The following is a 24642-nucleotide window of genomic DNA, read 5'->3' on the forward strand; positions in this document are numbered from 1 at the left end:
TAGTATAATACACATTTATTTTTAACATCTATTGACTTATTCTTCCAGATCACCCTCCCATCTGTCAGGATCACAGAGCGGTTTACCATAAGCACATGAGAACGGCAACGAAAACATCAACAAACCAATGGCCAAGCCGATGCATGGCTGGCCAAACAGTAAAAAGAACGGCCGCAACTAGATTTCAGCGGCAGACGGGGAGTTTGCATTTCGGCAGATCTCGCCCAGCACACCTTCAAAGGCCGAAGCGAAAAGAGAAGTCTTAAGGGGCAGAGGTAGAAGCTCACTAGCGGAGGCGGATGACTTCTCCGGCCGTTGCAGAGAGAGCAGCTTGTGGCCCTGGCAGAGACAGTGGCCGGAACACCAGGCCCACACCGTGCGCCTTCGTAGGGTGAGATGCGCCCCTTTACGAGAGATGTCCGTGGATGCTGTTTTCGTGAGGGCCTCTAGAGAGGGGTGCCTGGACCCGGGATTGCCGCCTGCTTCATTCCACCGATTTCTTGCACAGACACTGGTGCTTGCTGCTGCATTCAAAGATGTACGAATCGCCGTTTCTGAAGTTGACGCAGATGTCCACCATGGCGGAGACGTGCTGCCAGCCTCCAGACCTGTTAGGGATAAGGAAGCTTAGCCTATTTTATTTTTTAATGCAATTCCTGGGATCGGGGAAGCAGGCTGCCGTAGCGAATGGGAAGAATCTGCTGCAAGCAGAGATTGTGGGAGATAACTGCAATTTGCACAGCAAGGCACTACTACTAAAGCATTTGCTAACAGCTACCTGCCTAGTAGCTCTAAAGCACGTCAAAGTGCAAGTAGATAAATAGGTACCGCTCCGGCGGGAAGGTAAACGGTGTTTCCGTGCGCTGCTCTGGTTCGCTAGAAGCGGCTTAGTCCTGCTGGCCACATGACCCGGAAGCTGTACGCCGGCTCCCTCGGCCAGTAAAGTGAGATGAGCGCCGCAACCCGAGTCAGTCACGACTGGACCTAATGGTCAGGGGTCCCTTTACCTTTACCTGCCTAGTTGCGGCTGAAGGCTGCATGGGGGCTTCTGCATCCGCTATTATGGGCTGGTTTTAAAAGGCTTTATTCATAGCCAGAGAAATGGACCCACCAACTCTGGGTTCTCAGAGGGGAAGCAGAAATTTTGGGCTACGCAACTGTCTGGCGGGTCTTGTGTTTTTTATTAGCTTATTTAGGGACACAGCCTCACGGGTGGCAAATTCCACCCAATTATGATTGTGCCTGTCACCGTTTTCCATTATATGAGTTTTTCATCCACCGTTTATGTCTTGGCTTGGAATACTGACGTATCGCCTCTTTTGAACGAGTTTCTTCTAAATATGTAGTGAGTACAGTCGGAATCCATTCCAGAAGACCGTTCGACTTCTGAAACGTTTGACAATCGAGACGTGGTTTCCGATTGGTTGCAAGAGCTTCCTGCGTCGGATGTTCGAGTTTTGAAAAAGGTTCGGAAACCGGAGCATTTACTTCTGGGTTTCCGGCGTTCGGGAACCGAAACACTCGAAAATGGAGCAGTTTGAGAACGGAGGTTTGACTGTACTGTTGTAAGAAATCGCCAGAGAGACCCTTGGCCAATGCAGCTACTCCCCGCGCTCAGAGGACTTGCGTAGATCTCCGAGAGCCCTCACAACAGGACAGTCTTTTCATCATTATCATTAAATCAATATTAGGTAAAGGTAAAGGGGCCCCTGACCATTAGGTCCAGTCGTGACTGACTCTGGGGTTGCGGGATTCATCTCGCTTTACTGGCCGAGGGAGCCGGCGTACAGCTTCCGGGTCATGTGGCCAGCATGACTAAGCCGCTTCTGGCGAACCAGAGCAGCGCACGGAAACACCGTTTACCTTCCCGCCGGAGCGGTACCTATTTATCTACTTGCACTTTGAGGTGCTTTCAAACTGCTAGGTGGGCAGGAGCAGGGACGGAGCAACAGGAGCTCACCCCGTCCCGGGGATTCAAACCGCCGACCTTCTGATCGGCAAACCCTAGGCTCTGTGGTTTAACCCACAGCGCCACCCCCCCATTAAATCAATTTTATATGTAGGCAAAACCATTATACATCAAACACCCTCGCTTCTCGTGCAGAAAAAGGAGGAGACTCACATCCTGATGTGCAGATTTGCCCCGTCGGCCCACTTCCAGATTCTCTCGGACGTGTTGTACATCAGGCCGATCCAGTAGCTTCCACCTCGGAGCCGGTTGTTGTGCATCATGAACCAGTCCACCGTCTGCGACAGCAGGAATTCCTGCGGGAAAAGGAACCCCCAAGGCCCATCATGCGGGACGCATCATGCAGGGCTGCCAGAATTTTGCAGGGAGCATGCAGCGGCCTCTTACCCATAGAGGCTAGTGGAGCAGGGCGCCAAGTTCTGGAGGGCACCAGGGAAGAGGCTGGATGCGGCGCCTCCGCCATGCCACGCCGAAGCAGCGCCATGTTCGGAGTCTCCGCCTGCCATGGCCACCACGGCACAAAGCGGCCAGCTGAGCCAGGAGCTGTCACTTCCAGCCTCCGCCTCTTCCCCGCCGGAGGAGCTGCCCTCCAGCCACTGCCCGCCTCCTCCTTAGCCCCGCAAACCTGGGCACGTCGCCAGCAGCGCTGTCCTCCCAAGAAAGGTCAGCAGCCCTGGGAAATATCCCCATAGGGATATTTGCACCACAGCGCTGGATACAGTGGCGTAGCGTAGGTTGTCAGCACCCGGGGCAAGGCAAGTAATTTGCGCCCCCTAACCCGGGGCAAGGCAAGTAATTTGCGCCCCCCCCCCGCTGCACTGTCCCTCCCCCAGATAGTCCCTCTCTCTCTCTCTCCGCACCGCACCGCACGCCTAGCACCCTCCCCTCCACAGTGGGCGGCAACCCGGCGGCTCGGATCGGATTTGCACAGCCAGCACTGCAGTGAGAGAGAGTGAGTGAGCCAGGTAGGGGCAGAGAGCTGCGAGTGCGAGCGCCCCCCCCCCGATGTTGCGCCCGGTGCTGCCGGCTCCCCCTGCACCCCCCACGCTACGCCACTGGCTGGATATGCTTAAGGCGGCCCTAGGAGCAAGCAAGTGCACACCAGGAAACTCAGGTTTGCACAAGCAAAGCGCTCTGCCATTCTAGCACAACACTTACAAAAACCCAGACTTTTTGCAGTTAGGAAAGTGATGGGGAAAGGCACTGAAAAGCCTGGCTGAACAACTGATTAACATAAAGATGGATGTACAAATCCCTGCCTATCGATATCAGGCGGGAGGCTTAACTGTTTTCTCTTTTCACAGCTTTTTCTGCTGTGGCCCTGACTTGGTGGAATGCTCTGTCCCAAGAGACTAGGGCAAGGCACAGTCTGACCCCCTCTCCTTCTGTAATCCTCAGAGCACTCTAGCCCAATGGTTGCCATTGATTTGATTTTGATTTTAGAATGAATTGGTTTTAGAATGCATTTCAGTTGATTGATTGTTATGTGAACAGGGTTGCTTTTATTGTTGTTGGCCGCTCTCAGCCCGGCTTCGGCCGGGGAGGGTGGGATATAAATAAAATTTTATTTATTTTATTTTTATTATTTTTATTGTTATTATTCTTATTCTTATTCTTATTATTTTGAGTGCCAAAGGAGGAATAGTTGAGGGAGCTGGGGATGTTTAGCCTGGAGAAGAGGAGACTTAAAGGTGACAGGATAAATATCTGGAGGGCTGCCAGACGGAAAATGGAGCAAGCTTGCTTTTCTGCTTCTCCGGAGGGTAAGACCCGAACCAATGGATTCAAATTACTGGAATCAAGATTCCAACAACTTCCTGGTAGTAAGGAGCGTTTGACGGTGGAGCGGACTCCCTCTGGAAGTTGTGGACTCTCCTTCTTTGGAGGTTTGGCGCTGTGGGTAAAAGCCTCAGCGCCTAGGGCTTGCCGATCGAAACGTTGGCGGTTCGAATCCCTGCGGCGGGTTGCGCTCCCGTTGTTCGGTCCCAGCGCCTGCCAACCTAGCAGTTCGAAAGCATGTCAAAGTGCAAGTAGATAAATAGGGACCGCTTACTAGCGGGAAGGTAAATGGCGTTTCCGTGTGCGGCTCTGGCTCCCCAGAGCAGCTTCGTCACGCTGGCCACGTGACCCGGAAGTGTCTCCGGACAGCGCTGGCCCCCGGCCTCTTGAGTGAGATGGGCGCACAACCCTAGAGTCTGTCAAGACTGGCCCGTATGGGCAGGGGTACCTTTACCTTTACCTTTACCTTTACGCAGAGGTTGGACAGCTGCCTGTCAGGGATGCTTTGGCTGAGATTCCTGCATTGCAGGGGGTTGGACTTGCGTGTCAGGGTTGCGTGTGAGAACTGCACACCTATCGGCGAGGTTTATGCAATTTCTGCCCTAGACACATGCCCCTACCCCTACCCTGTGCCAGAGCAGGAACCCCGCACCCGCAACTCCAAACAGCTTTCACCATTTCTCCTTCGGTGCTCCCGATCAAGAGGCCGCTTTTGAGTGACTTGCAGTGGCTCAAGCAGTCTTTCCAGGACATGGGCTGAGTGGTATGCAGGTAGCAGCTGTCTCCCCATTGCATCCAGTGCTGTTTGCAGGACTTGCATGTCAGGGCTGTGGAGATAAACCACAAGGGTTGGCGGGAGAGAGATATTTTGGAGGATTTCCGGAGGTTGAGCAGAGATGAAGAAAGGTACAAAGAGGTTGCTGGGTTAGGTCCAAGGGCCCATCTGTTCTCCAAGCAACCAACTAGTGTACAGTGGTGCCCCGCAAGACGAATGCCTCGCAAGACGGAAAACCCGCTAGACGAAAGGGTTTTCCGTTTTTCGATGCGCTTCGCAGGACGAATTTCCCTATGGGCTTGCTTTGCAAGACGAAAATGTCTTGCGAGTCTTGAGATTTTCCCCTGCTCCCCAACCCCTTTTTCTAAGCCGCTAAACCGCTAATAGCCTTTTAGCAGCTAATCCGCTAAGCCTTTAATAGCCGCTAATAGCCGCTAAACCGCTAATAGCGCTAATCCGCTATGGCGCTAATAGGGTTGCTTCGCAAGATGAAAAAACCGCTAGACGAAGAGACTCGCAGAACGAATTAATTTCGTCTTGCGAGGCACCACTGTAGTGATCAGCTGGGATTGCTATGAGGAAATATAGAGTAAGCCATCTGTGTCAGCAATGAAAACATTGCGTTGACTGGGTTTAAACTATTTTGATATGATTCTTGATCAATCCACACCTCTGCATCCTTGTTCCATTTCTCTCTCTTCACAAGTCATGTACACACTTAGACAGGCAGGCTCCTGGGTCATCAAAGACAGTGGGCAGTTTCTTTGATGTAGCTTTTCTGATATGTTAATCTTAGGATGTTAATCTTAGGGCCAGGAAACAGGTTTCACATTAAGGTGATAATGATCACTGTCCTCCTGGCCATCCTTCTTATCATGTGTACTGATTGTTTATGACCTCCGGGGTTGCTGAATGCACTCCTTTGTAGTTTTCATTTATTTACCCCAAAAGTATGCATTCCTAACTAGTGTTTGTAGTTTAACTTTGTTCCCACGTGGGGTTTGTTGAAATGCTCAGAAGAAATCTGATTGGTTCTTAAGAACACTCTGCAAAAAGTTCTTTTGTGAATAAAACGACCTGGGCTGGAGGCTGGAGACAGATTATTATACGCACCCTTCCCAGAGGCTTGCTGGTTCAAGCCTCTGTGTGTATTCTAATTAATCAGAGTTCAATCCTTCCTTTACTTTGAGAACACCTCAAACTAGATGCCCATTACTGGACATCCGCGAGCAGGATCCGAGCACGAGAGCAACAGTCTCCAATCCTGCGGTTTCCAGAAACTGGCAGCATCCAACCTCTGATCAGCTGCTGTCAGGGAACTGCTATCGGAGCCAGAAGGAGAGGGAGGGCTCCAGAGGGATGCCGGAGAGCGTCCCGGGAGGGAGAGAAGCAGCACATCTTCTGGGGAAGGAAATCAGCGTAGCACCAGTGGAGAAGGGGGGCAGATGGGGGAATCGGCGAGGTGGCTCCAAGACTGCTCACCGGGGACCAGCGGGGAGAGCACAAGTCCTCCGATGCCCACACCCTCCCTGCGCAGAAGGCTTCCGCGCAGGGAGAGTAGGCGGAGACTAGGCGTCAAAGAACTTTTATGCTGGAAGAAGTTCAAGAAACGCCCACTGACGGATTCTGCCAGCGATTGAGACAGCCACGGGCGAGTGGCTGTCCAGACAGAAAGGGTTCACTCAGGCAACCCACCCAGGTGTGGCGCCGATTTACGCACGAGCAACCCCTAGAACCATTACAGCTGCGTTTATTTTTTGAAACACACACACACAAAAACCCTGTGTTATATATTTTCACTGCACTGATTTCCACATTCGTTTTGCAGAAGAGCCGGATATGTGATGCTGGACGGACGGGCAAGAGTGCCAGTATCAAGAAATCCCCTTTTGCACCCCGTAATTGCAGCAGTGAAATTTTTCACAGGACGCTTAGGCCAGAGGCACCAGTCTTCGAGGGCAATTGGTGGTGACGTGAGCAGGGGCAGATTTTGGTTTGATGAGGCCCTCAGCTACTGAATGTAACGGGGCCCTTTCTATGTCCAGCTGTCCTTTGTCAACAACAAATTGTCACTGGTTTTTTGTGTTGAATATATGCTATTTTGTCATTGATGGACCCAATAGGCATCTCAAGCTATTTACCCATGTGGCCATGCAACCAGTCCATGCTGAATGGAGGCACCCTATATACAGAAAGGAGCAAACCAGTGATATTTTAGGGAGCAGGCAGGGCCCATGACTTGCATCATAGGAGCCTACACAACACAAAGCACTGTTGCTGTAGGTATTTGTTTTTTATCTTATATTTTGGAAATGAACAACCAGTTGTTTTTTCCTTTAAATTTTTTGGGGGCCCCCAAGAGACTGGAGGCCTAAACTATAGCTTGCTTAGCTTATACGCAAATCCACCATTTAAGCTATACCGTGCAGTGGTCAGCAAACTTTTTCAGCAGGTGGCCGGTCCACCGTCCCTCAGACCTTGCGGGGGGCCAGACTATATTTTGAAAATAAAAGTGAACAAATTCCTATGCCCCACAAATATTCCAGAGATGCATTATTAATAAAAGGACACCTTCTACTCATGTACAAACACGCTGATTCATGGACCGTCTGTGGGCCAGACTGAGAAGGCGATTGGGCCGGATCCGGCCCCCGGGCCTTAGTTTGCCTACCCATGAGCTATAGCGTATAAGCTAAACTGGGCATGAGCATCGTGCCTCCCCACTTAAGCTGGACAGAAATCTTCTTGGGCCTTGGGAAAGAGGTGCCAGGCTTTAATACCTCAGTGCTCTAATTTACCAGGAAAATTTAGGGAACTAGCCTCGTACCCGTAGTCCCCTGACCGTACACCACTGCATATTTTTTCCCTTTGCAGAGCACAAGTGATATGGCATTCTAGCGACATCAATTCTTCCTGGAGCGAGCTGGACTGGGCTGGGCCTCGGATATCCCCAGAAGAGTCAGGAAAACCAGCGCCAGCAGGGTCAGCAAACCCTGGCTCCTCCGCAGCCTGGCTGGGGAATTCAGAGGCTGGTGTCGCAGATCCAGACCCAGGAACTCCTCATAAGCGCACCTATTATGTACTGAGTTGAATAGGATCCAAAATGCAGCAGTCTGATCGGTTCTAAAACAATAGGATTCAGAATGCAGCAGTTCTGATTGGTCCTAGAACAATAGGATTCAGAATGCAGCAGTCCTGATTGGTCCTAGAACAATAGCATTCAGAATGCAGCAGTTCTGATTGGTCCTAGAATAGGATCCAGAATGCAGCAGTCTGATTGGTCCACAGGAGCCACCCAATCCAGCTCCAGGTGGAAGTGAATCCGCAACCTGATTGGCCTACAGGAGAATCCCGGAATTAGCCAATCACGTGGGGCCCATTGTGTAAATAATGTATATAAAGCAGATACTTTGAGGGGACTTCCATTCCTCCTCAACACTATGAGCTGAATAAAGAGCATGAAATCCACTCTCGACTCCGAGCATATTTCAGCACCAGAGCTTCCCTGATGAGAAGCAAGGGCTGCTTATTTGCCAGAGACTAATTGGTTTCGCCATTTTACCAATTCCCACTGGTTTCCCTGTTGCATCTCTCCTGCAATAACGATTGCCGCTATTGCTTTAATAAACAGGGGAAGAAAATATCGAGAGCTCTTCTCACTTCTGCCTTCTGCTTGCTGCTGAACGGCCATCTTCAGCCTCTTCTCTGAACGCTGCAGCAGTTGAGATTCAGCAGTGATTTCTGTCGCCACAAGGGTGTCTGAAATGAAAACGTATTTCTCTCTCTGTGTGTTTTTTAATAATACTAATACTAATACTAATACTAATAATGTTAACGGAGAAATCTGAGGGCTCCCTTGGACAAAAAACAAGGACCCCAGCCAGGAATACCAGAGCAAAACAGCAGCCAGTAGGCTTGGTCTTTATTGAAGACTGTCACGACAGGACTCACACCTGGCACCAGGTGGAACAAGATGGAAGCCCCAAACAAAAGAGAACCCAAACTCTTATTAGCTGCTAATCCCCATGTTACACTCTCCCCCCCCCAAAAAAAAATACATCACTAATACATCATGGTTACATCATGAAAGGGGAGGTCTGGTGGCAGTAATCTGAGCATCCTGGACTCTGCCCCATGGTCCCCCTTGCCCTCCACCAAACACCCATCAAGTGTAACAAAAGAGATATTTAAATCTCGCTGTTTCCCAGCCAAGTTCATCACACCCTTTTGTCTTCATCTGGGTTTGTTATTTCTGGCATGGCTACCTGTCTGGCACTCAGGTATCAGGATGCCAGGGATTATCACTCAGACAGAGGGGCTGCTGAGTAGCTGAGCTCACATATCTAGATGAATTTCTAAAGTTTCCCCAGTGAGCCAGTACATAGATAAAATTACCAGTGAATTCTTACATTTGGTATTCTGCAGCAGAGGCCCTTTGAATAGATAGGAAGAAACTGTGATGAAGTGTTTTGTGGGGACAACTCACAAAAGTCACAATTGTGATGGTGCTGATTTTGGTACTGGGCTGCATGTGCATGATATCTGCTGCCCCAACCTATACATAAATTCCTGCAACAATAATAATAAATTTATTGCACTGGGGCAACAGAGCACTTTCCTTGTGCAAATGTAAAGGTATGTGTTTGAAACTCTCCTGGCTGCCAGTCTTGTTAACTTGCCCTGGGACCGCAGAACAACAACAACAACAACAACAACAACAACAACAACAACAACAACAACTGTTATGTACTGAAGTTCTCACCCTGGGCCAGCAGGGGGATACTGCAGATAGTTATGCAAATGAAGGATCGAAAGTGACGTTCAGTGATTGGATAGTTTTAGAAATTTGCTACAGTAACGTTGTACTGGAGCTCTATATAAGTAGGCTGACTGAGCTCTTCAGTTCAGTTCTGTTCTGGCTTCTGAACAATAATAAGAATAATAATAATTTATTATTTGTACCCCGCCCATCTGGCTGGGTTTCCCCAGCCACTCTGGGCGGCTTCCATAGAAACAAAAAATACAGTAAAATATCACAGATTAAAAACTTCCCTGAACACGGCTGCCTTAAGATGTCTTCTAAATGTCAGGTAGTTATTTATCGCTTTGACATCTGATGGGAGGGCGTTCCACAGGGCGGGCGCCACTACCGAGAAGGCCCTCTGCTTGGTTCCCTGTAGCTTTGCTTCTCGCAATGAGGGAACCGCCAGAAGGCCCTCAGCGCTGGACCTCAGCGTCCGGGCAGAACGATGGGGGTGGAGACGCTCCTTCAGGTATACTGGGCCATTTAGGGCTTTAAAGGTCAACACCAGCACTTTGAATTGTGCTCGTAAACGTACTGGGAGCCAATGTAGGTCTTTCAAGACCGGTGTTATGTGGTCTCGGCGGCCGCCCCCAGTCACCAGTCTAGCTGCCGCATTCTGGATTAGTTGTAGTTTCCGAGTCACCTTCAAAGGTAGCCCCACGTAGAGCGCATTGCAGTAGTCCAAGCGGGAGATAACTAGAGCATGCACCACTCTGGCGAGACAGTCCGCGGGCAGGTAGGGTCTCAGCCTGCGTACCAGGTGGAGTTGGTAGACAGCTGCCCTGGATACAGAATTGACCTGCGCCTCCATGGACAGCTGTGAGTCCAAAATGACTCCCAGGCTGCGCACCTGGTCCTTCAGGGGCACAGTTACCCCATTCAGGACCAGGGAGTCCTCCACACCCACCCGCCCGCCCCCTGTCCCCCCAAAACAGTACTTCTGTCTTGTCAGGATTCAACTTCAATCCATTAGCCGCCATGCACCCTCCAACCGCCTGTTTGAAGAATCGCTGTGTCGTCTGATATGTTCACCCACAACTTAACAACAACAATAATAATAATAATAATGCCCTTGAGTTCTGTAGTCCCAGAGCCAGTTAACGATAGAGAACGACACGCTGCATCATGGATCATGCAGCCCAGCCCCTTTATGATTATTGCCACCCCAAACAGGGCAGCGGGTGCCCGCTCTAGGGCAGCGTGCAGGCCCCAGAGGAAGGGAGACCCGGGTTTGGGGTGTCGGAAGCCTCTTTCGAAGCCCCACCCCACCCCAGTACTTACAATTGTAAATCAAAATGAGCAGAGCGCAGAACAAGGCCAAGGAAGCAGCCACCAAGAGCAGCGCCCAGATTTGCCACCAGGTGGAGATGCCCAAAACATCTGCGGAGGGAAAAGGAGAAGCATTAGAAGCACGCCCGTTCAGCTTTCCTGCCTGGCACGCCGAGGCCTCTGAAGAATTGCAGAATTGCAGAGTGGGAAGGGGACCCTCAGAGGCCATCTAGTCCAACCCCTTGCAGTACAGGAACAAATACAGCAATGCAATAGTGTCATACCTCGGGTTGCAGATGCTTCGGGTTGCGCGATTTCGGGTTGCGCACTGTGATAGGACTTTTGAAGTCTGAGATATATGTTAAATGTTCATAAGTGTACCAACCAAGCACGTACATAGATCAGCACAGGAAGACCGACCTGGAACCATTTTGACTCCTAAACTGAGCAAATGTTTTCTCTGCAAGGTCAAAGTGGGAAACCTCCCCATTGTCTTCTCCTTCACAAATCCTGTCTTAAGGGCACATTTAAGATATGAATAGGCTGGGAGCCTGGGACCTGGCCCAGGAACTAAGTATTTATCATTACAAAAGAATAGCCAGGCTCCCCAGGGATTCCAATAAAGTAACCTGCCAGACAGGAGATAAACAACGACAGGAGAAAAACAACATTCAAATTTCTGTTTTAGACCTGCCTTTTCTGTGATGTAGGTGTGATGTATCTGAGGGGTGGTCTTAGGTTACACCCCTTCTGTGATGTATGTACGATGTATCTGGGGTTGGTCTTGGACTCCAGGGTGGCAATTTCAAAAGTCTTTATAAGGCCTTGCACACCAATTTTCTGGGTCCTCCTCTTTTCCTGCGTGTGAGGGCAGCACCCTGTTGCAACAGATCAATAAAGATCAGGCTTACTAGCTGCTTTGCTTCTCAATATTCTCTGGTTGGCCTCTGTTATCTTCTCCTACCAATAGGGAACCTACATAAGGACTCTATATAGGCTCTTGGATACCCCATAAGGGAAAAGGGCAATTTTTGTTTACAACACTTCCAAGCACCTTGCGTTGTAGGCCTATCCGAACAGGCATACCCTTCAACATTTCTCTGATGGAAACAGAGATGTCCTATATAATAATAATAATAATAATAATAATAATAATTTTACTATTTATACCCCGCCTATCTGACTGGGTTGCTCCAACTTTTTCTGGGAGGATCCCAACATAGACGAAAACACAATAAACATCTAAAATCTTCCCTATATGTACGGGGGTGCCTTCAGACGGCTTGGGGGTCGCAAATCTCATACCCCCCAGTATTTCTCTGATGCAAAATAGAAACGTCCTAAGGAAAAGGGGGATCAAATCAGAAACAAGGATTTTCGAAATCTGGGACTGTCCCTGGAAAATAGGGACACTTGGAAGGTCTGGAATCTCAGAATTGCAGAATGGGAAGGGGACCCCACAGGTCATCTAGTCCAGCCCACTTTAGTACATAAACAAAGACATAAATATATGTGTGGGGAACAGCGTCCTAAAATCCCCACCCACTGGGACGCTGCTATTGTTACTTTCTGTTTTGCAGAGTTAACATATTTTTCTGTGTATAAAACTAGGTCCCCCCCCCAAAAAAAAATAATGTCCAAAATTTTGGGGGCATCTTATACACGGCGGCCATCTCCCCCCCATTTTCTTAAACCAGAGTCCCCCAAAATAGGGGTCGTCTTATACATGGGGGCGTCTTATAGACGGAAGAATACGGTAACTGTATAATCCAGTATTTTAACAGGAGGAATTCTGCCTTCGGAGGGAGCCGTGTGAGGACCTGCTAAACTCAACCGAAATAAATAAAATTAACAAAGAGGACTGATAGAAACGACGTAGACGAAAGCCGGCAGCCGGTTCCAGACCATGGGCTTTAAATCGGCCTTCCTCAACCAGGCTGCAAAGAGCCAGGGAGGTAAAAGCAGATAATGATAATGTGGATGTCTAATAATAATAATAATAATAATAATAATAATAATAATAATAATTTTATTTATGCCCCGCCCTCCCCAGCCAAGGCCAGGCTCAGGGCGGCTAACAAGCAATAATAAAAACAAGTTGAATGAATACAACTTAAAAACAAGATTAAAATACAACATAAAATATTAAAATGCAGCCTCATCACAGGAGGAGAAAGGAAAAAGAAAAAAAGAAATGGAAAATAAATAAAAATTTATACCGCGGTACCTTGGTTTGCATATGTCTTGGTTTGCATACATTTTTAATTACAAACATATCAAACCCGGAAGTGCGTGTCCTGGTTTCTGACCTTTTAAAAATTATTATTACAACCCATTGGGGGGGGGGGGATTACCGACAAATTTATTTGGGGAAGCCCCACTGGCAAAAGCACGCCTTGGGTTACAACCCGTTTTGGTTTACGAACAGACCTCCGGAACGGATTATGGTTGTGAACCAAAGTACCAGTGTATATATCAATCAATCAATCGGTCAGTCAACCAACCAACCAACCAATCAATCAATCAATCAATCAACCAACCAATTAATCAGTCAATCTGCATGCTCCCCGGAGATCTTGCGGGGCGGTAAATGGAATAAAAAACCTAAACCCCAAATATAAAAGCGAGGAATCTCAAGGGCCTCTGGGGTGCGTGGCTGCTCCTTGTCGCCAGGGTCGCCCGCTGCCACACTGAGGTGCGCGCCCCACCTGCCCCTCACCTGGGGGGCCGGGGATCTTGTCCTGCAGGGCCCAGGAGATCCAGGAGGGCCGGCTGGGGGGCTTGGGCAGCTCCCGGCGCAGCTGGGGCGAAGACTTGCTCCAGAAGGCCGGTCCTTTTGGGGGGGCCCTCACCTCCGCCGAGCGGGACTTGGCGCTCAAGACCTGGGACTTGGCCTGGAGGCTGGAGGCCGGGACCACCTTGGCCCCCGGGGGCCTGGGCTCCAGGGGCATCTCGGGGCCTCCGTGGGGCAAGGGCTCGGGGGGGTCTGGGCGGAGGCTTCAGGGACCCCTTTGCAAGGGGTGGGTGGGGGTCAGGAGATGGGGGCTCTTGCTGGGTGGCAGAGGGTGCCCCCTAAAAGCAGGGTGCCTGGGTGGGGTCGACCCGGGTCAGGCCTAGCTGGGGGTGGGTGGGGGGCACAGCCTGGCAGCGGGGGCGGGGGACGGGATTCAGACCCCGATTCTATTGATTCTTCCAGGTCTCAGCTATCTATGGTTCCGGTTTTTAATGTCTTGATGTTTTAATGTATTCTTTAATGTAAGCCGGTCAGATGGGTGGGGTATAAATAAATAAGTTGTTGTTGTTGTTGGGTATAAATAAACAAACAAACTGTTCTTGTTGGGTGTAAATAAATAAATAAGTTGTTCTTGTTGGGTATAAATAAATAAATAAGTTGTTGTTGTTATATTTATTACTCTGCTTTTTCCATATATATATATATATATATATATATATATATATAATTTTATTGATTTTAACATCTTTGAGGTGGGTTGAAAACATTGTCACCCTATATATCTATCTCCAGTTAAATCAGCAAAAATGTACAAAACTAAAGAAAGCAAGTGTTGGAAATGTAAAATAACAGATTTATTTTTCATATGTTGTAAAATCATAGGGTAGTATTGGGAAATGATCTATAATGAAATGAAGAAGATGTTTAAAATAACATTTGTTTTAAAAATCCAGCAGCTTTCCTACTAGGCATTATAGGAGTGGATGCACCGGGATTATAAAAGGACTTATTTATGTCTGCAACTATGGCCGCACGAATATTGCTAACACAGTACTGGAAAGAAGAAGGTGTGCCAGCTAAAGAAGATTAATGGAGTCAAATTAATGGAATATGCCGAAATGGAAAAAATGACCATGAAATTGAGAGGAAGAGACGGCAACGCATTGAAGGAAGAATGGAATATTGCATATATACAGAAGCATTGTACACAGCTTAATGCATTAGCAGGGTTTTAGGATTACGTGCAATTTTGTTATGAAATAATAATATAATGAGTCTAAATGGAAGCTTCCAAAACTTCTTTTTCCTCTTCTTTTTCCTTTTTTTTCGGTGTCTCCTTTCTTGGTCTTTCTCTTTTTGATATGTTAAGAAAGAGATAAAGAGCTAAAAGTGTAATATGAAAACTTCAGTAAGTCAAAAGTGATGTTGTGTAATTTTCTATTACCATTTGTAATTGTAACTTAAACTAGGTTAATTGTAATGAATCGATGTAGGAACTGAAAAAATAAAATAAATAAAGCCGGGGAGGACAAGGTTTTGGGACGTCCCGGAGAGCCATGTTGCAAAAGGTTTCTGCATAGCCTGGGGTTGGGATGGATGACCCTTAAAGGTCCCACTTCCAAAAATCTTTTAGGAGCCTTTAGATAAGTTTTTCACCTCTCTCAGGGACAGACCCCACAATAAGATGAGAAAGTCCCTTTGGCGGGAAAGCGGGGACATTTTTAAATTTGAGAATTTGATGCAAGCGCCAGTCGAAACATGGCTGACGTGGCCTCACAAAATGGCTTCCGGGAGGCCATGAAGGGGCACAAAATGGCTGCTGTTTCTGGAAGGCGCCAAATGGCATTTTGTGGCATTAAATGGAGTTTTTCCTCATGTTGCCCTTTTCTTCTCCCCACCCCCCACCCTTTCTTTTGGCAGGGACATATAAAATAAAATAAAATAACCCAGAAACACTCTCTCCAGCAACCCGGCCTTTGGCCTTTCACTATTGTCGCTGGCCTTTAAGAAGCCGGACAGGATGCTTGAAATAACTGCATTTCTTCTGCTTTGCATTCATTCATTTGATGCATATTTGTAAAGGACTTTTTCTTCTTTGCTTTCGTGGGTTTTGCAAGCCTGTTTTTGCGTCGCAAGATAAGAGCAAGCGCCAAACCCCATGAATGAAACCACTGATTTTGTCTATTCACCCTTCCTTTTATTGCTTTATCGGTCGTTATGCATTTATTCGCTCGTCATCATTTGTGGTTTATTTGTTTGCAATCGTCATTTATTTATTGATCGATCGCCGTTTTTATTTAACTGTTTATCATCTGTTTGTTTATTCACCATTCCTTATTTATTTATTTAATTGAATCTATTTCAGCGCTCTCTCTCATTTAGGGAAGTTTTTAATGTTTGATGTATTTATCGTGTTTTTAATATTTGGTTGGAAGCTGCCCAGAGTGGCTGGAGAAACCCAGCCAGATGGACAGGGTATAAATAAATTATTATTATTATTATTATTATTATTACTTTCGTTTTAAACTTTAACGCAGTGTTGCTGAGGTTTATTTGGTTTTTTTTGGGTTGTGTGTGTTTGTTTTTTTGCCTTCTGTGGGGCCGCAGAGGTGCATTGTGGGAAATGTAGTCCCTCATCCGTCCCCCCACCACCAGATTTGAGGCCCTGAGGAGATTTGAGGCCCTGTGAATTTATTTATTTATGCCTTCTGTGGGGCCGGAGGGGTGCATTGTGGGAAATGGAGTCCGCCACCCCACCAGATTCAATGCCCTGAGGGATTCGCCTGGGATTCGCCTGGGAACTACAACTCCCATCCTGCCTCCCTTTCCCCAGCCTGAGGCTGCCCCCCCCCTTGTGGCTGTGCCCTGAAGCCCCACAGAAGAATCCGGTCTTCCTGGCGGAGTGGCAGCTTGCTCCCTTTTCCCCGGTGCCGAGTGCGAAAGGCGGGCACCTTTAGGCCGCGGTTCAGCCTCGCAGGGTGCCTGAACCCTTTTTTGGTGGGCGCGTGGGCCAAAAAAGACCCTCCTTGTCCCTCGGGAGGTTTATTTGGGGCCTTTTTTGGGCAGGTGCGGTCGCCGGAAGGCGCTCCCAGGAAGACCCATGCTCAACGTCGCCCGCTCGGCGCGCTCTTTCCGCTCTAACACTCCCGACAGGTCACGGGTCACCATTGCCAGCAGGAAACGCCTGGAGGATGAAGAGGGTGAGGGCGGCCGAGCCTGTTGTAAACAAAAATCTCCCCTTTTCCCCTTATGGGGTACCCAAGAGCCCATATAGAGTCCTTACGTAGGTTCCCTATTGGTAGGAGAGAATAACAGAGGCCAACCAGAGAATATTGAGAAGCAAAGCAGCTAGTAAGCCTGATCTTTATTGATCTGTTGCAACAGGGTGCTCCCCTCACCCGCAGGAGAGGAGGAGGACCCAGAAAAATGGTGTGCAAGGGCTTATAAAGACTTTTGAAATTGCCACCCTGTAGATCAAGACCACCCCCAGATACATCATACCTACATTACAGAAAAGGTGGTCTACAGCAGAAATCTGAGTGCGTTGTTTATCTCGTCTGACAGGTTACCTGTTTAATGGTCACTTGATTGGATTTCCTGGGGAGCCTGGCCAGTCTTTTGTAATGATAAATACTTAGTTCCTGGGCCAGGTCACACGCTCGCCCTGTTCATACAAGACATACCCTTAAGACAGGATTTGTGAATGAAATGACAATGGGGAGGCTTTTCCAGTTTGACCTTGCAGAGAAAACATTTGCTCAGTTTAGGAATCAAAATGGCTTCAGGTCGGTCTTCCTGTGCTGATCTATGTACGTGCGGTTATGAACAGTACCATATATCTAAGACCTCAGGAAGGAAGGAAGGAGCACGCGGCGGGCCTGCGGAACTCCCTGCCACAGCATGGCTTTAGAAGACGGCCGTGCGCATGAAGATGATGGGTTTTTCGGAGCTAGCCGACCTGGCCGGGAGAGTCCGTGATCAGAAGGAGGAGGATTACCAGGAAGAAGACTATTTTAGTCAAATATGTTAAGTTCAACTAATTGGAAAAGCTTGCAAAGAACAGATAGGCTTAGGATTTAAATGCTTAATGTGATGAGTTAATATGTTTTATGCTGAATTGGAAAGAAAGAAAGATATTAAGTGATTAAGTTAATTTTATAAGAATACTGGGAAACCGTTAAAATGATATACACTGAAATTCAACCGGGGGGATACGAGGAAGTCACTTAATAAGATTAGTTAATAAGATTAGTCTTAATAAGGTTATGATTTATGTTTGTTTGTCTGTTTGTACGTGTGTTTAAAATTTTGTGAAAAATAATAAAAAAAAAAAATTGAGAAGAAGAAGAAGACGGCCGTGCTCTGCCTTCCGCAGTCAGAGGCAGCCATGCTTCTGAATCCCACTTGCTGGAAACAAGAGGAGGTGGGAGAGTGTGGCTCTTGCGCTCGGATCCTGCCCGTAATGCGCATCTGGTTGGCCCCTGTGAGAACAGGGTGCCAGGTTAGATGTAGCCCTGGCTCTCCCATGCTCTCCTTTTTCTTTCAAATTTTTAAAATTAATTTTCCAGATTTCCAAATATAAAAAGAAAAACAAACATACATGCACAGCTTCTTACAGTTAAAAATCCAAATTGCATTCCATTAATGGGTGACTTCCTCAAATCCTTCCTAAATGATTTTCATTCAGTCTCATTTTAGCAATTTTCCAATATCCACTTTCTAATAAAATTCACTTGTTCTATTAACTATCTTCCTTTCTTTTCGTAATATTCTCAATCCATCATTTTATACAATTCAACATAATTTAATCCTAAGCCAAATTTAGTACAGTGGTGCCTCGCAAGACGAAAAGAATCCGTTCCGCGAGTCTCTTCGTCTAGCGGTTTTTTCGTCTTGCGAAGCAACCCTATTAGGGGATTAGCGAATTAGCGCTATTAGCGGTTTAGCGGCTATTAACGGCTTAAGGGATTAGCGGATTAGCTGCTAAAAGGCTATTAGCAGTTTAGTGCCTTAGAAAAAGGGGTTGGGGAGCGGAAAAAAATCGCAAGAATCGCAAGACATTTTCGTCTTGCGAAGCAAACCCATAGAGAAATTCGTCCTGCGAAGCGCATTGAAAAACGGAAAACCCTTTCGTCTAGCGGGTTTTCCGTCTTGCGAGGCATTCGTCTTGCGGGGCAACACTGTACTTGCAAGTATTTCCACTTATGTTATATTATTACGTTTTACTAAATACTCCTTAAATTTCTTCCATTCTTCTTGATGTTCCTCCTCTTTCTGATTCATCCAGTAAGGTCAGCCAGCTCCAAAAAGTCCAACATCTTCATCTGCCAGTCTTCCACTGTTGGTATTTCCTGAGATTTCCAATTTTGGGCAAGTAAAATTCTTGCTGCAGTTGTGGCATACAAAAACAATCTAACATCTTTTTTAGGCAATCTCCCCATGCTCTTATGGCGCAGAGCTCTCCGTCCTGGCGGAAAAAGGCCGCCTTGTGGCTAATCTTTCGCCATGCAGGCTGATAGATGAGCTTCATTTTTTGGCACCTCGGCAGAAAAGTCTGACTTTTGGAAAGGGTGCATACCTTTCCCACGTTTCTCCGGCGAAAACGGGGGCGCCCTGTTCCGTGCCAGGAAGCTTCTCCCGCAATAATAATAATAATAATAATAATAATAATAATAATAATTTATTATTTATACCCCACCCATCTGGCTGAGTTTCCCCAGCCACTCTGGGCGGCTCCCAATCAAGTGTTAAAAACAGTACAGCGTTAAATATTAAAAACTTCCCTGAACAGGGCTGCCTTCAGATGTCTTTTAAAGATAGGAAAGCTGCTTATTTCCTTCACATCTGGAGGGTGTTCCATAGGGCAGGTGCCACTACCGAGAAGGCCCTCTGCCTGGTTCCCTGTAACCTCACTTCTCGCAATGAGGGAACTGCCAGAAGGCCCTCGGAGCTGGACCTCGGTGTCTGGGCTGAATGATGTGCGTGGAGACACTCCTTCAGATATACTGGACTGAGGCTGTTTAGGGCTTTTAAGGTCAGCCCCAACACTTTGAATGGTGCTCGGAAACGTACTGGGAGCCAATGAAGGTCTCTTCAAGTCTGGTGTTATGTGGTCTCGGCGCCCGCTCCCAGTCACCAGTCTAGCTGCCGCATTCTGGATTAATTGCAGTTTCCGGGTCACCTTCAAAAGTAGCCCCACATAGAGTGCATTGCAGTAGTCCAAGCGGGAGATAACTAGAGCATGCACCACTCTGGCAAGAGTGTGGGCAGGGAGGGTCTTATCCTGCGTACCATGTGGAGCTGGTAGACAGCTGCCCTGGACACAGAACTGACCTGTGCCTCCATGGACAGCTGTAAGTCCAAAATGACTCCCAGGCTGCGCACCTGGTCCTTCAAGGGCAGAGGTATCCCATTCAGGACCAGGGAGTCCTCCACACCTGCCAGCCCCCTGTCCCCCAAAAACAGTACTTCTGTCTTGTCAGGATTCAGCCTCAATCTGTTAGCCGCCATCCATCCTCCAACCATTTGATCTCGGCAGACATGCAGATGTCGTAGGCGCATTGATGCCGGCCGCCTTGAGCCAGTTGCAACCTCTCCGCCTCACCTCCCTCACAGGGTTGTTGTAAAGGAGGCAAATGGGTGAGAGAAGGGATCGTGTGCAACGCCTTCTGCGGATAAATGGAATGAAATAAAATTTTAGCTGTGAGGTGTCAGGGAAAAAGGCAGAAAATAATAATAATAATAATAATAATAATAATAATAATAATAATAGAAACTGTGAGAATGATCAGGAGAGAGTAAATCCTCAAAGGGAGTAGAACTCAGGTCAGAGTAAAAATCCTTAGGATTTCATTTTTTTCCTTTCTTTTTATTAACATATAAAACACATATACATTTACACAGTACACGTACACAACACACTACCTAACTTTCATAACATAAAACATACCTACATTACTCTATATAATACCTACCTATATCAATATACCTACCCCATATGGACACCCACCACGTGACTTGACTTCCAGCCGTTCTTGTTACGCAACTTTATTTTTCCAACTAGCTTAAACGCATTTCATTATTTCTTTAACCTCTTCTTGTATCTTAACTTTACTCTCCTTTCACTCTAATCATTTTCTGGATTCACGCAGTATCTGTCAGAAATTCTACTTTTCCCACATAAATGTTGATGTACTCCTTAAAGATAGCCCACTCCTCATTCACTTTTTGTACCCATTATCTCCTCTTATCCTCCCTGTTAGTTCGGCAATATGGAAGTATGCCATCATTTTAGATAACCAGTTTGTTTTAGCTGGGACGCTGCTGCTTTTCCCATTTTTTGGCAATCAATAACCTTGCCGCCATAGCTGCATACATAAATATTGGTCTGAACGTTCTTTTTATTTCCTCTGACATGATACCTAGGAGAAAGGATTCTGGTCCCCCCCCCCCCAAATTAAAATCTAAACATCTTTTTCAGTTCATTACAGATATTTCCCCAGAATCCCACTATCTCTTTGCACTCCCACCACATATGTAGAAAGGTTCCTGCCTTGTTCTTGCATCTCCAACATACATTACAACAGTTTTTGTACATTTTTGCCAATCTGGAAAACATCCTTAGGATTTCAGTGTAAGGCTGCACATTCTTTACCCAGCTACACGGGAGTAAGCTCCATCGAATACTGTGGGACTTACATTTGAGTTGACCTGTAAAGGCTTGACAAGAAAGGAATCTACACTCCTCAGAATTGGTTGCCTGTTCAATAAAGAATTTAATGTGACCTTTTCCTTCGAAATTGTAGGAAGGGCTTTCGATCGGTGCAGGTATTTTATTTTCAGGGTAAAGAGGACTCTCTTTTTTAAAATAATATAATAATAATTTTTTATTTATTTTCGCGGGAGAAGCTTCCTGATGTAGAATAGGATGCCCCTATTTTCCTCTAGAGAAATGTTGGAGCGTATGTAGCAGGGAGACGTTTATCACGGCCTATTGGAGCGCGTTGGAGCCTTCCGTGCCCAGTATACCATTGCGAGATACTGGGTTTTGTGTGCGTGCAAACTGGGCGGGTGGAACTGTCCCATTTGGAAACATGACTTTGCATTCGACTGAGACGTGGGCTGATCCATCAGGGCTCTCTTCCTGCTCAGATCCGTAAGCAGAGGGGGCACCTCGTGAGTAACAACATATGGCCATCGGGAAACCAAAACCATGCGCCATTTCTAGCTCTCTGTAGGTTTAGGATGGGCCGAACCCAGAAACTTCGGAGCTCTTCCATCTAGCCCAGTGTTGCCAACTCAGACTCGCAGCAGAGGGGAGCATTTCACATCGTATGCTGCCAGCTGCCAGGATCGAACTGGAGTCCTGCATGCAGCCCATGCATTTGGCCGTATCTCCCTCCCTCGCCATATCTCGGCGGCTTAAGATGCCTGTGTACCTTCATTCTCAAGAGACCAATCTCCCTGGCAACCTGGGATTTCCTCCTCTCACACCTGTCTCTTTCCTTCCCATTTCCAAGACACCAGCTACTGGCGCTCAGCCACCTTTGGCGTCCTGCTCACCTCTGCCATTCTGGCCACGCTGGTGGCACTCATGTGCTTCCAAGGTAAGCGAGTGAGAGGGAAGGGGCTGACCGAGTCCCTTCACCTTAAAGAAAAACACGAACCTCATTTTTGCGTTGGCTTAAGGCATGGGTAGGGGATGCGGGTGGTGCTGTGGGTTAAACCACAGAGCCTAGGACTTGCTGATCAGAAGGTCAGCGGTTCGAATCCCCGCGACGGGGTGAGCTCCCGTTGCTCGGTCCCTGCTCCTGCCACCCTAGCAGTTCGAAAGCACGTCAAAGTGCAAGTAGATAAATAGATACCGCTCCAGCGGGAAGGTAAATGGCGTTTCTGTGGCTGCTGTGGTTCATCAGAAGCGGCTTAGTCCTGCTGGGCACATGACCCAGAAGCTGTACTCCGGCTCCCTCGGCCAGTAAAGCGAGATGAGCGCCGCCGCAACCCCAGAGTCGTCCGCGACTGAACCTAATGGTCAGGGGTCCCTTTACCTTTACTTTAAGGCATGGATAGGCAAACTAAGGCCCGGGGGCTGGATGCGGCCCAATCGCCTTCTCAATATGGCCCACAGATGGTCTGGGAATCAGCATGTTTTTACGTGAGTAGAATGTGCTTTTATTTCAAATGCATCTCTGGGTTATTTGTGGGGCATAGGAATTTGTTCATTCTTTCCCCCCCCCAAAATATAGTCTGACCCCCCACAAGGTCTGAGGGACAGTGGACCGGCCCCCTGCTGAAAAAGTTTGCTGACCCCTGGCTTAAGGCATGGGTAGGGAAACTAAGGCCTGGGGGCCAGATCCAGCCCAATCGCCTTCTCAGTCCAGCACACAGACGGTCCGGGAATCAGCGTGTTTTTACACGAGTAGAATGTGTCCTTTTATTTAAAATGCATCTCTGGGTTATTTGTGGGGAATTCGTTCATTATTTCCCCCCAAAAAATATAGTCCGGCCCCCCACAAGGGAGTTAAATTAAATTAATTTTCTTTTTTTTAAAATGCACCAAGTAGGAATGCACGCAAGTAGGAATGGGATCGGGGCTGCTTCGATGGGAAGGGAGGCTTCATGCTGCCTAACTGAGAGCTCCTTGCCCCCTATTGCTTTCACACAAGTAGGAATGGGATTGGGGCTGCTCCAAAAGGCAGCACATAGCTTCCCTTCCCAGCTGAGGGATCCCAACCCGAGAAGCCGCACTCGCCTCCCTGTCTCCTGCTCCTTCCCTTTTCGGAGGAGAAATAGAGATGGCAACAGCTAGAACGGTGCCAGGGAGGTGCCACCTGTGATGTTTCCTGCAACGGAAAGGGACTTGGGCTTCTCCTGTGCCCGTCTGCCCACAGCCCCTCCCGGGAAAGGCCCTCTCTGCCCCAAGTAATTCCTGACTCCGCAGCAAGGCTGCATCGCCATGTGGAGCTGCCTGAGCCGAAACGATTGCGTGCCCCGCTACTCACTCTGTCTGCAGCACCAGGGCAATTGCCGGGCGCCGGCGGGCCGGGTTTAGAACCCTGGCGAGCCTGATCCAGCCCAGGGGCCGTAGTTTGCCGACCCCTGTTATAAACCGTGGGATCCTTCTTGGTCATCGGGGCAGGGTTAGGTCATTGTTATGTACTGAGTTGAATAGGATCCAAAAGGCAGCAGTCTGATTGGTCCTAGAACAATAGGATTCAGAATGCAGCAGTCTGATTGGTCCTAGAACAATAGGATTCAGAATGCAGCTGTCTGATTGGTCCTAGAGCAATAGGGTCCAGAATGCAGCAGTCTGATTGGTCCTAGAACAATAGGATCCAGAATGCAGCAGTCTGATTGGTCCTAGAACAATAGGATTCAGAATGCAGCTGTTTGATTGGTCCTAGAACAATAGGATTCAGAATGCAGCTGTCTGATTGGTCCTAGAGCAATAGGGTCCAGAATGCAGCAGTCTGATTGGTCCTAGAACAATAGGATCCAGAATGCAGCAGTCTGATTGGTCCTAGAACAATAGGGTCCAGGATGCAGCAGTCTGATTGGTCCACAGGAGCCACCCAATCCAGCTCCAGGTGAAAGTGAATATGCAACCAGATTGGCCTATAGGTGAATCCCGGAATTAGCCAATCACGTGGGGCTTATTGTGTAAATAATGTATATAAAGCAGACATTCTGGGGGAACTTCCATTCCCCCTCACCACTATGAGCTGAATAAAGAGCATGAAATCCATACTTGACTCCGAGTATATTTCAGTCACCAAATGAACCAATGGCTTCAAAACCAGGGATGCTTCTTCACCATAGCTGTCATGTATTCCATTTTCTTGTGAGGAATCCTATTCAGAATAAGGGAATTTCCCTTAAAAAGGGGGAAATGTTGACAGCTATGTTCTTCACAGAGGCAGCCCGTGCTTCTCAGGGGCTTTGTGAGAATGGCACGGATGAATTTGGGTCTTCAGTCCACTCAACCTGTCTTGTCTTTGGTTCTCGTTTGAAGTGGACGAGCTGTCGAAACAGGCAGAGAGTCACAGGGACGTGATGGAACTGCAGATCATCATCCTGACTGAAATTCTGAGGCAGCTACAGATTGGCAAAGGTAGATGTGGGCATTGTTTTCTCCCCCCCCCCCCTTCTCTTAAACCAGTTTATTCATTCGTTCATTAAAAAAAAAAAAATGTATCACAGGAGAAACAACGGCCAAGGATTGCAAATGGGAAAAGTTTTTAGTAAGAAGGTAATTATTGGTGCCGGAGCTAGTGATTTATCCATTTACAGATAGTGTATAATATATAGAACAC

At 47.7% G+C, this 24642-nt stretch overlaps 2 protein-coding genes across 3 annotated transcripts in view; one reads left to right on the plus strand and one right to left on the minus strand.

The window, feature by feature from the left end:
* On the minus strand, positions 1-13715 carry LOC310659205 (C-type lectin domain family 1 member B-like). Its single transcript, XM_083402428.1, has 6 exons — positions 13316-13715; positions 10609-10707; positions 8184-8282; positions 4424-4575; positions 2123-2265; positions 1-608 (listed from the first exon to the last, which is right to left on the minus strand). Exons 1-6 carry the CDS (start codon positions 13545-13547, stop codon positions 485-487), a joined length of 849 nt encoding a protein of 282 aa, XP_083258554.1. The 5' UTR covers positions 13548-13715; the 3' UTR covers positions 1-484.
* Positions 12471-24642, plus strand: part of LOC310659216 (oxidized low-density lipoprotein receptor 1-like) — an 18078-nt gene continuing 5906 nt past the window's right edge. The window contains exons 1-4 of one of the 2 annotated variants that reach the window (XM_083402457.1): positions 12471-12551; positions 16397-16530; positions 21850-21936; positions 24342-24440. In XM_083402457.1, coding sequence (XP_083258583.1) covers positions 16431-16530; positions 21850-21936; positions 24342-24440 — 286 coding nt within the window. In that variant the 5' untranslated portion in view covers positions 12471-12551; positions 16397-16430. Of the gene's footprint in view, positions 12552-16252; positions 16531-21849; positions 21937-24341; positions 24441-24642 lie in introns of those variants that run through there. The other variant, XM_083402456.1, reaches the window with a different exon arrangement.

This window comes from Podarcis tiliguerta (genome assembly GCF_965153285.1).
Source record: "Podarcis tiliguerta genome assembly, chromosome: 10".
Lineage (NCBI taxonomy): Eukaryota > Metazoa > Chordata > Lepidosauria > Squamata > Lacertidae > Podarcis > Podarcis tiliguerta.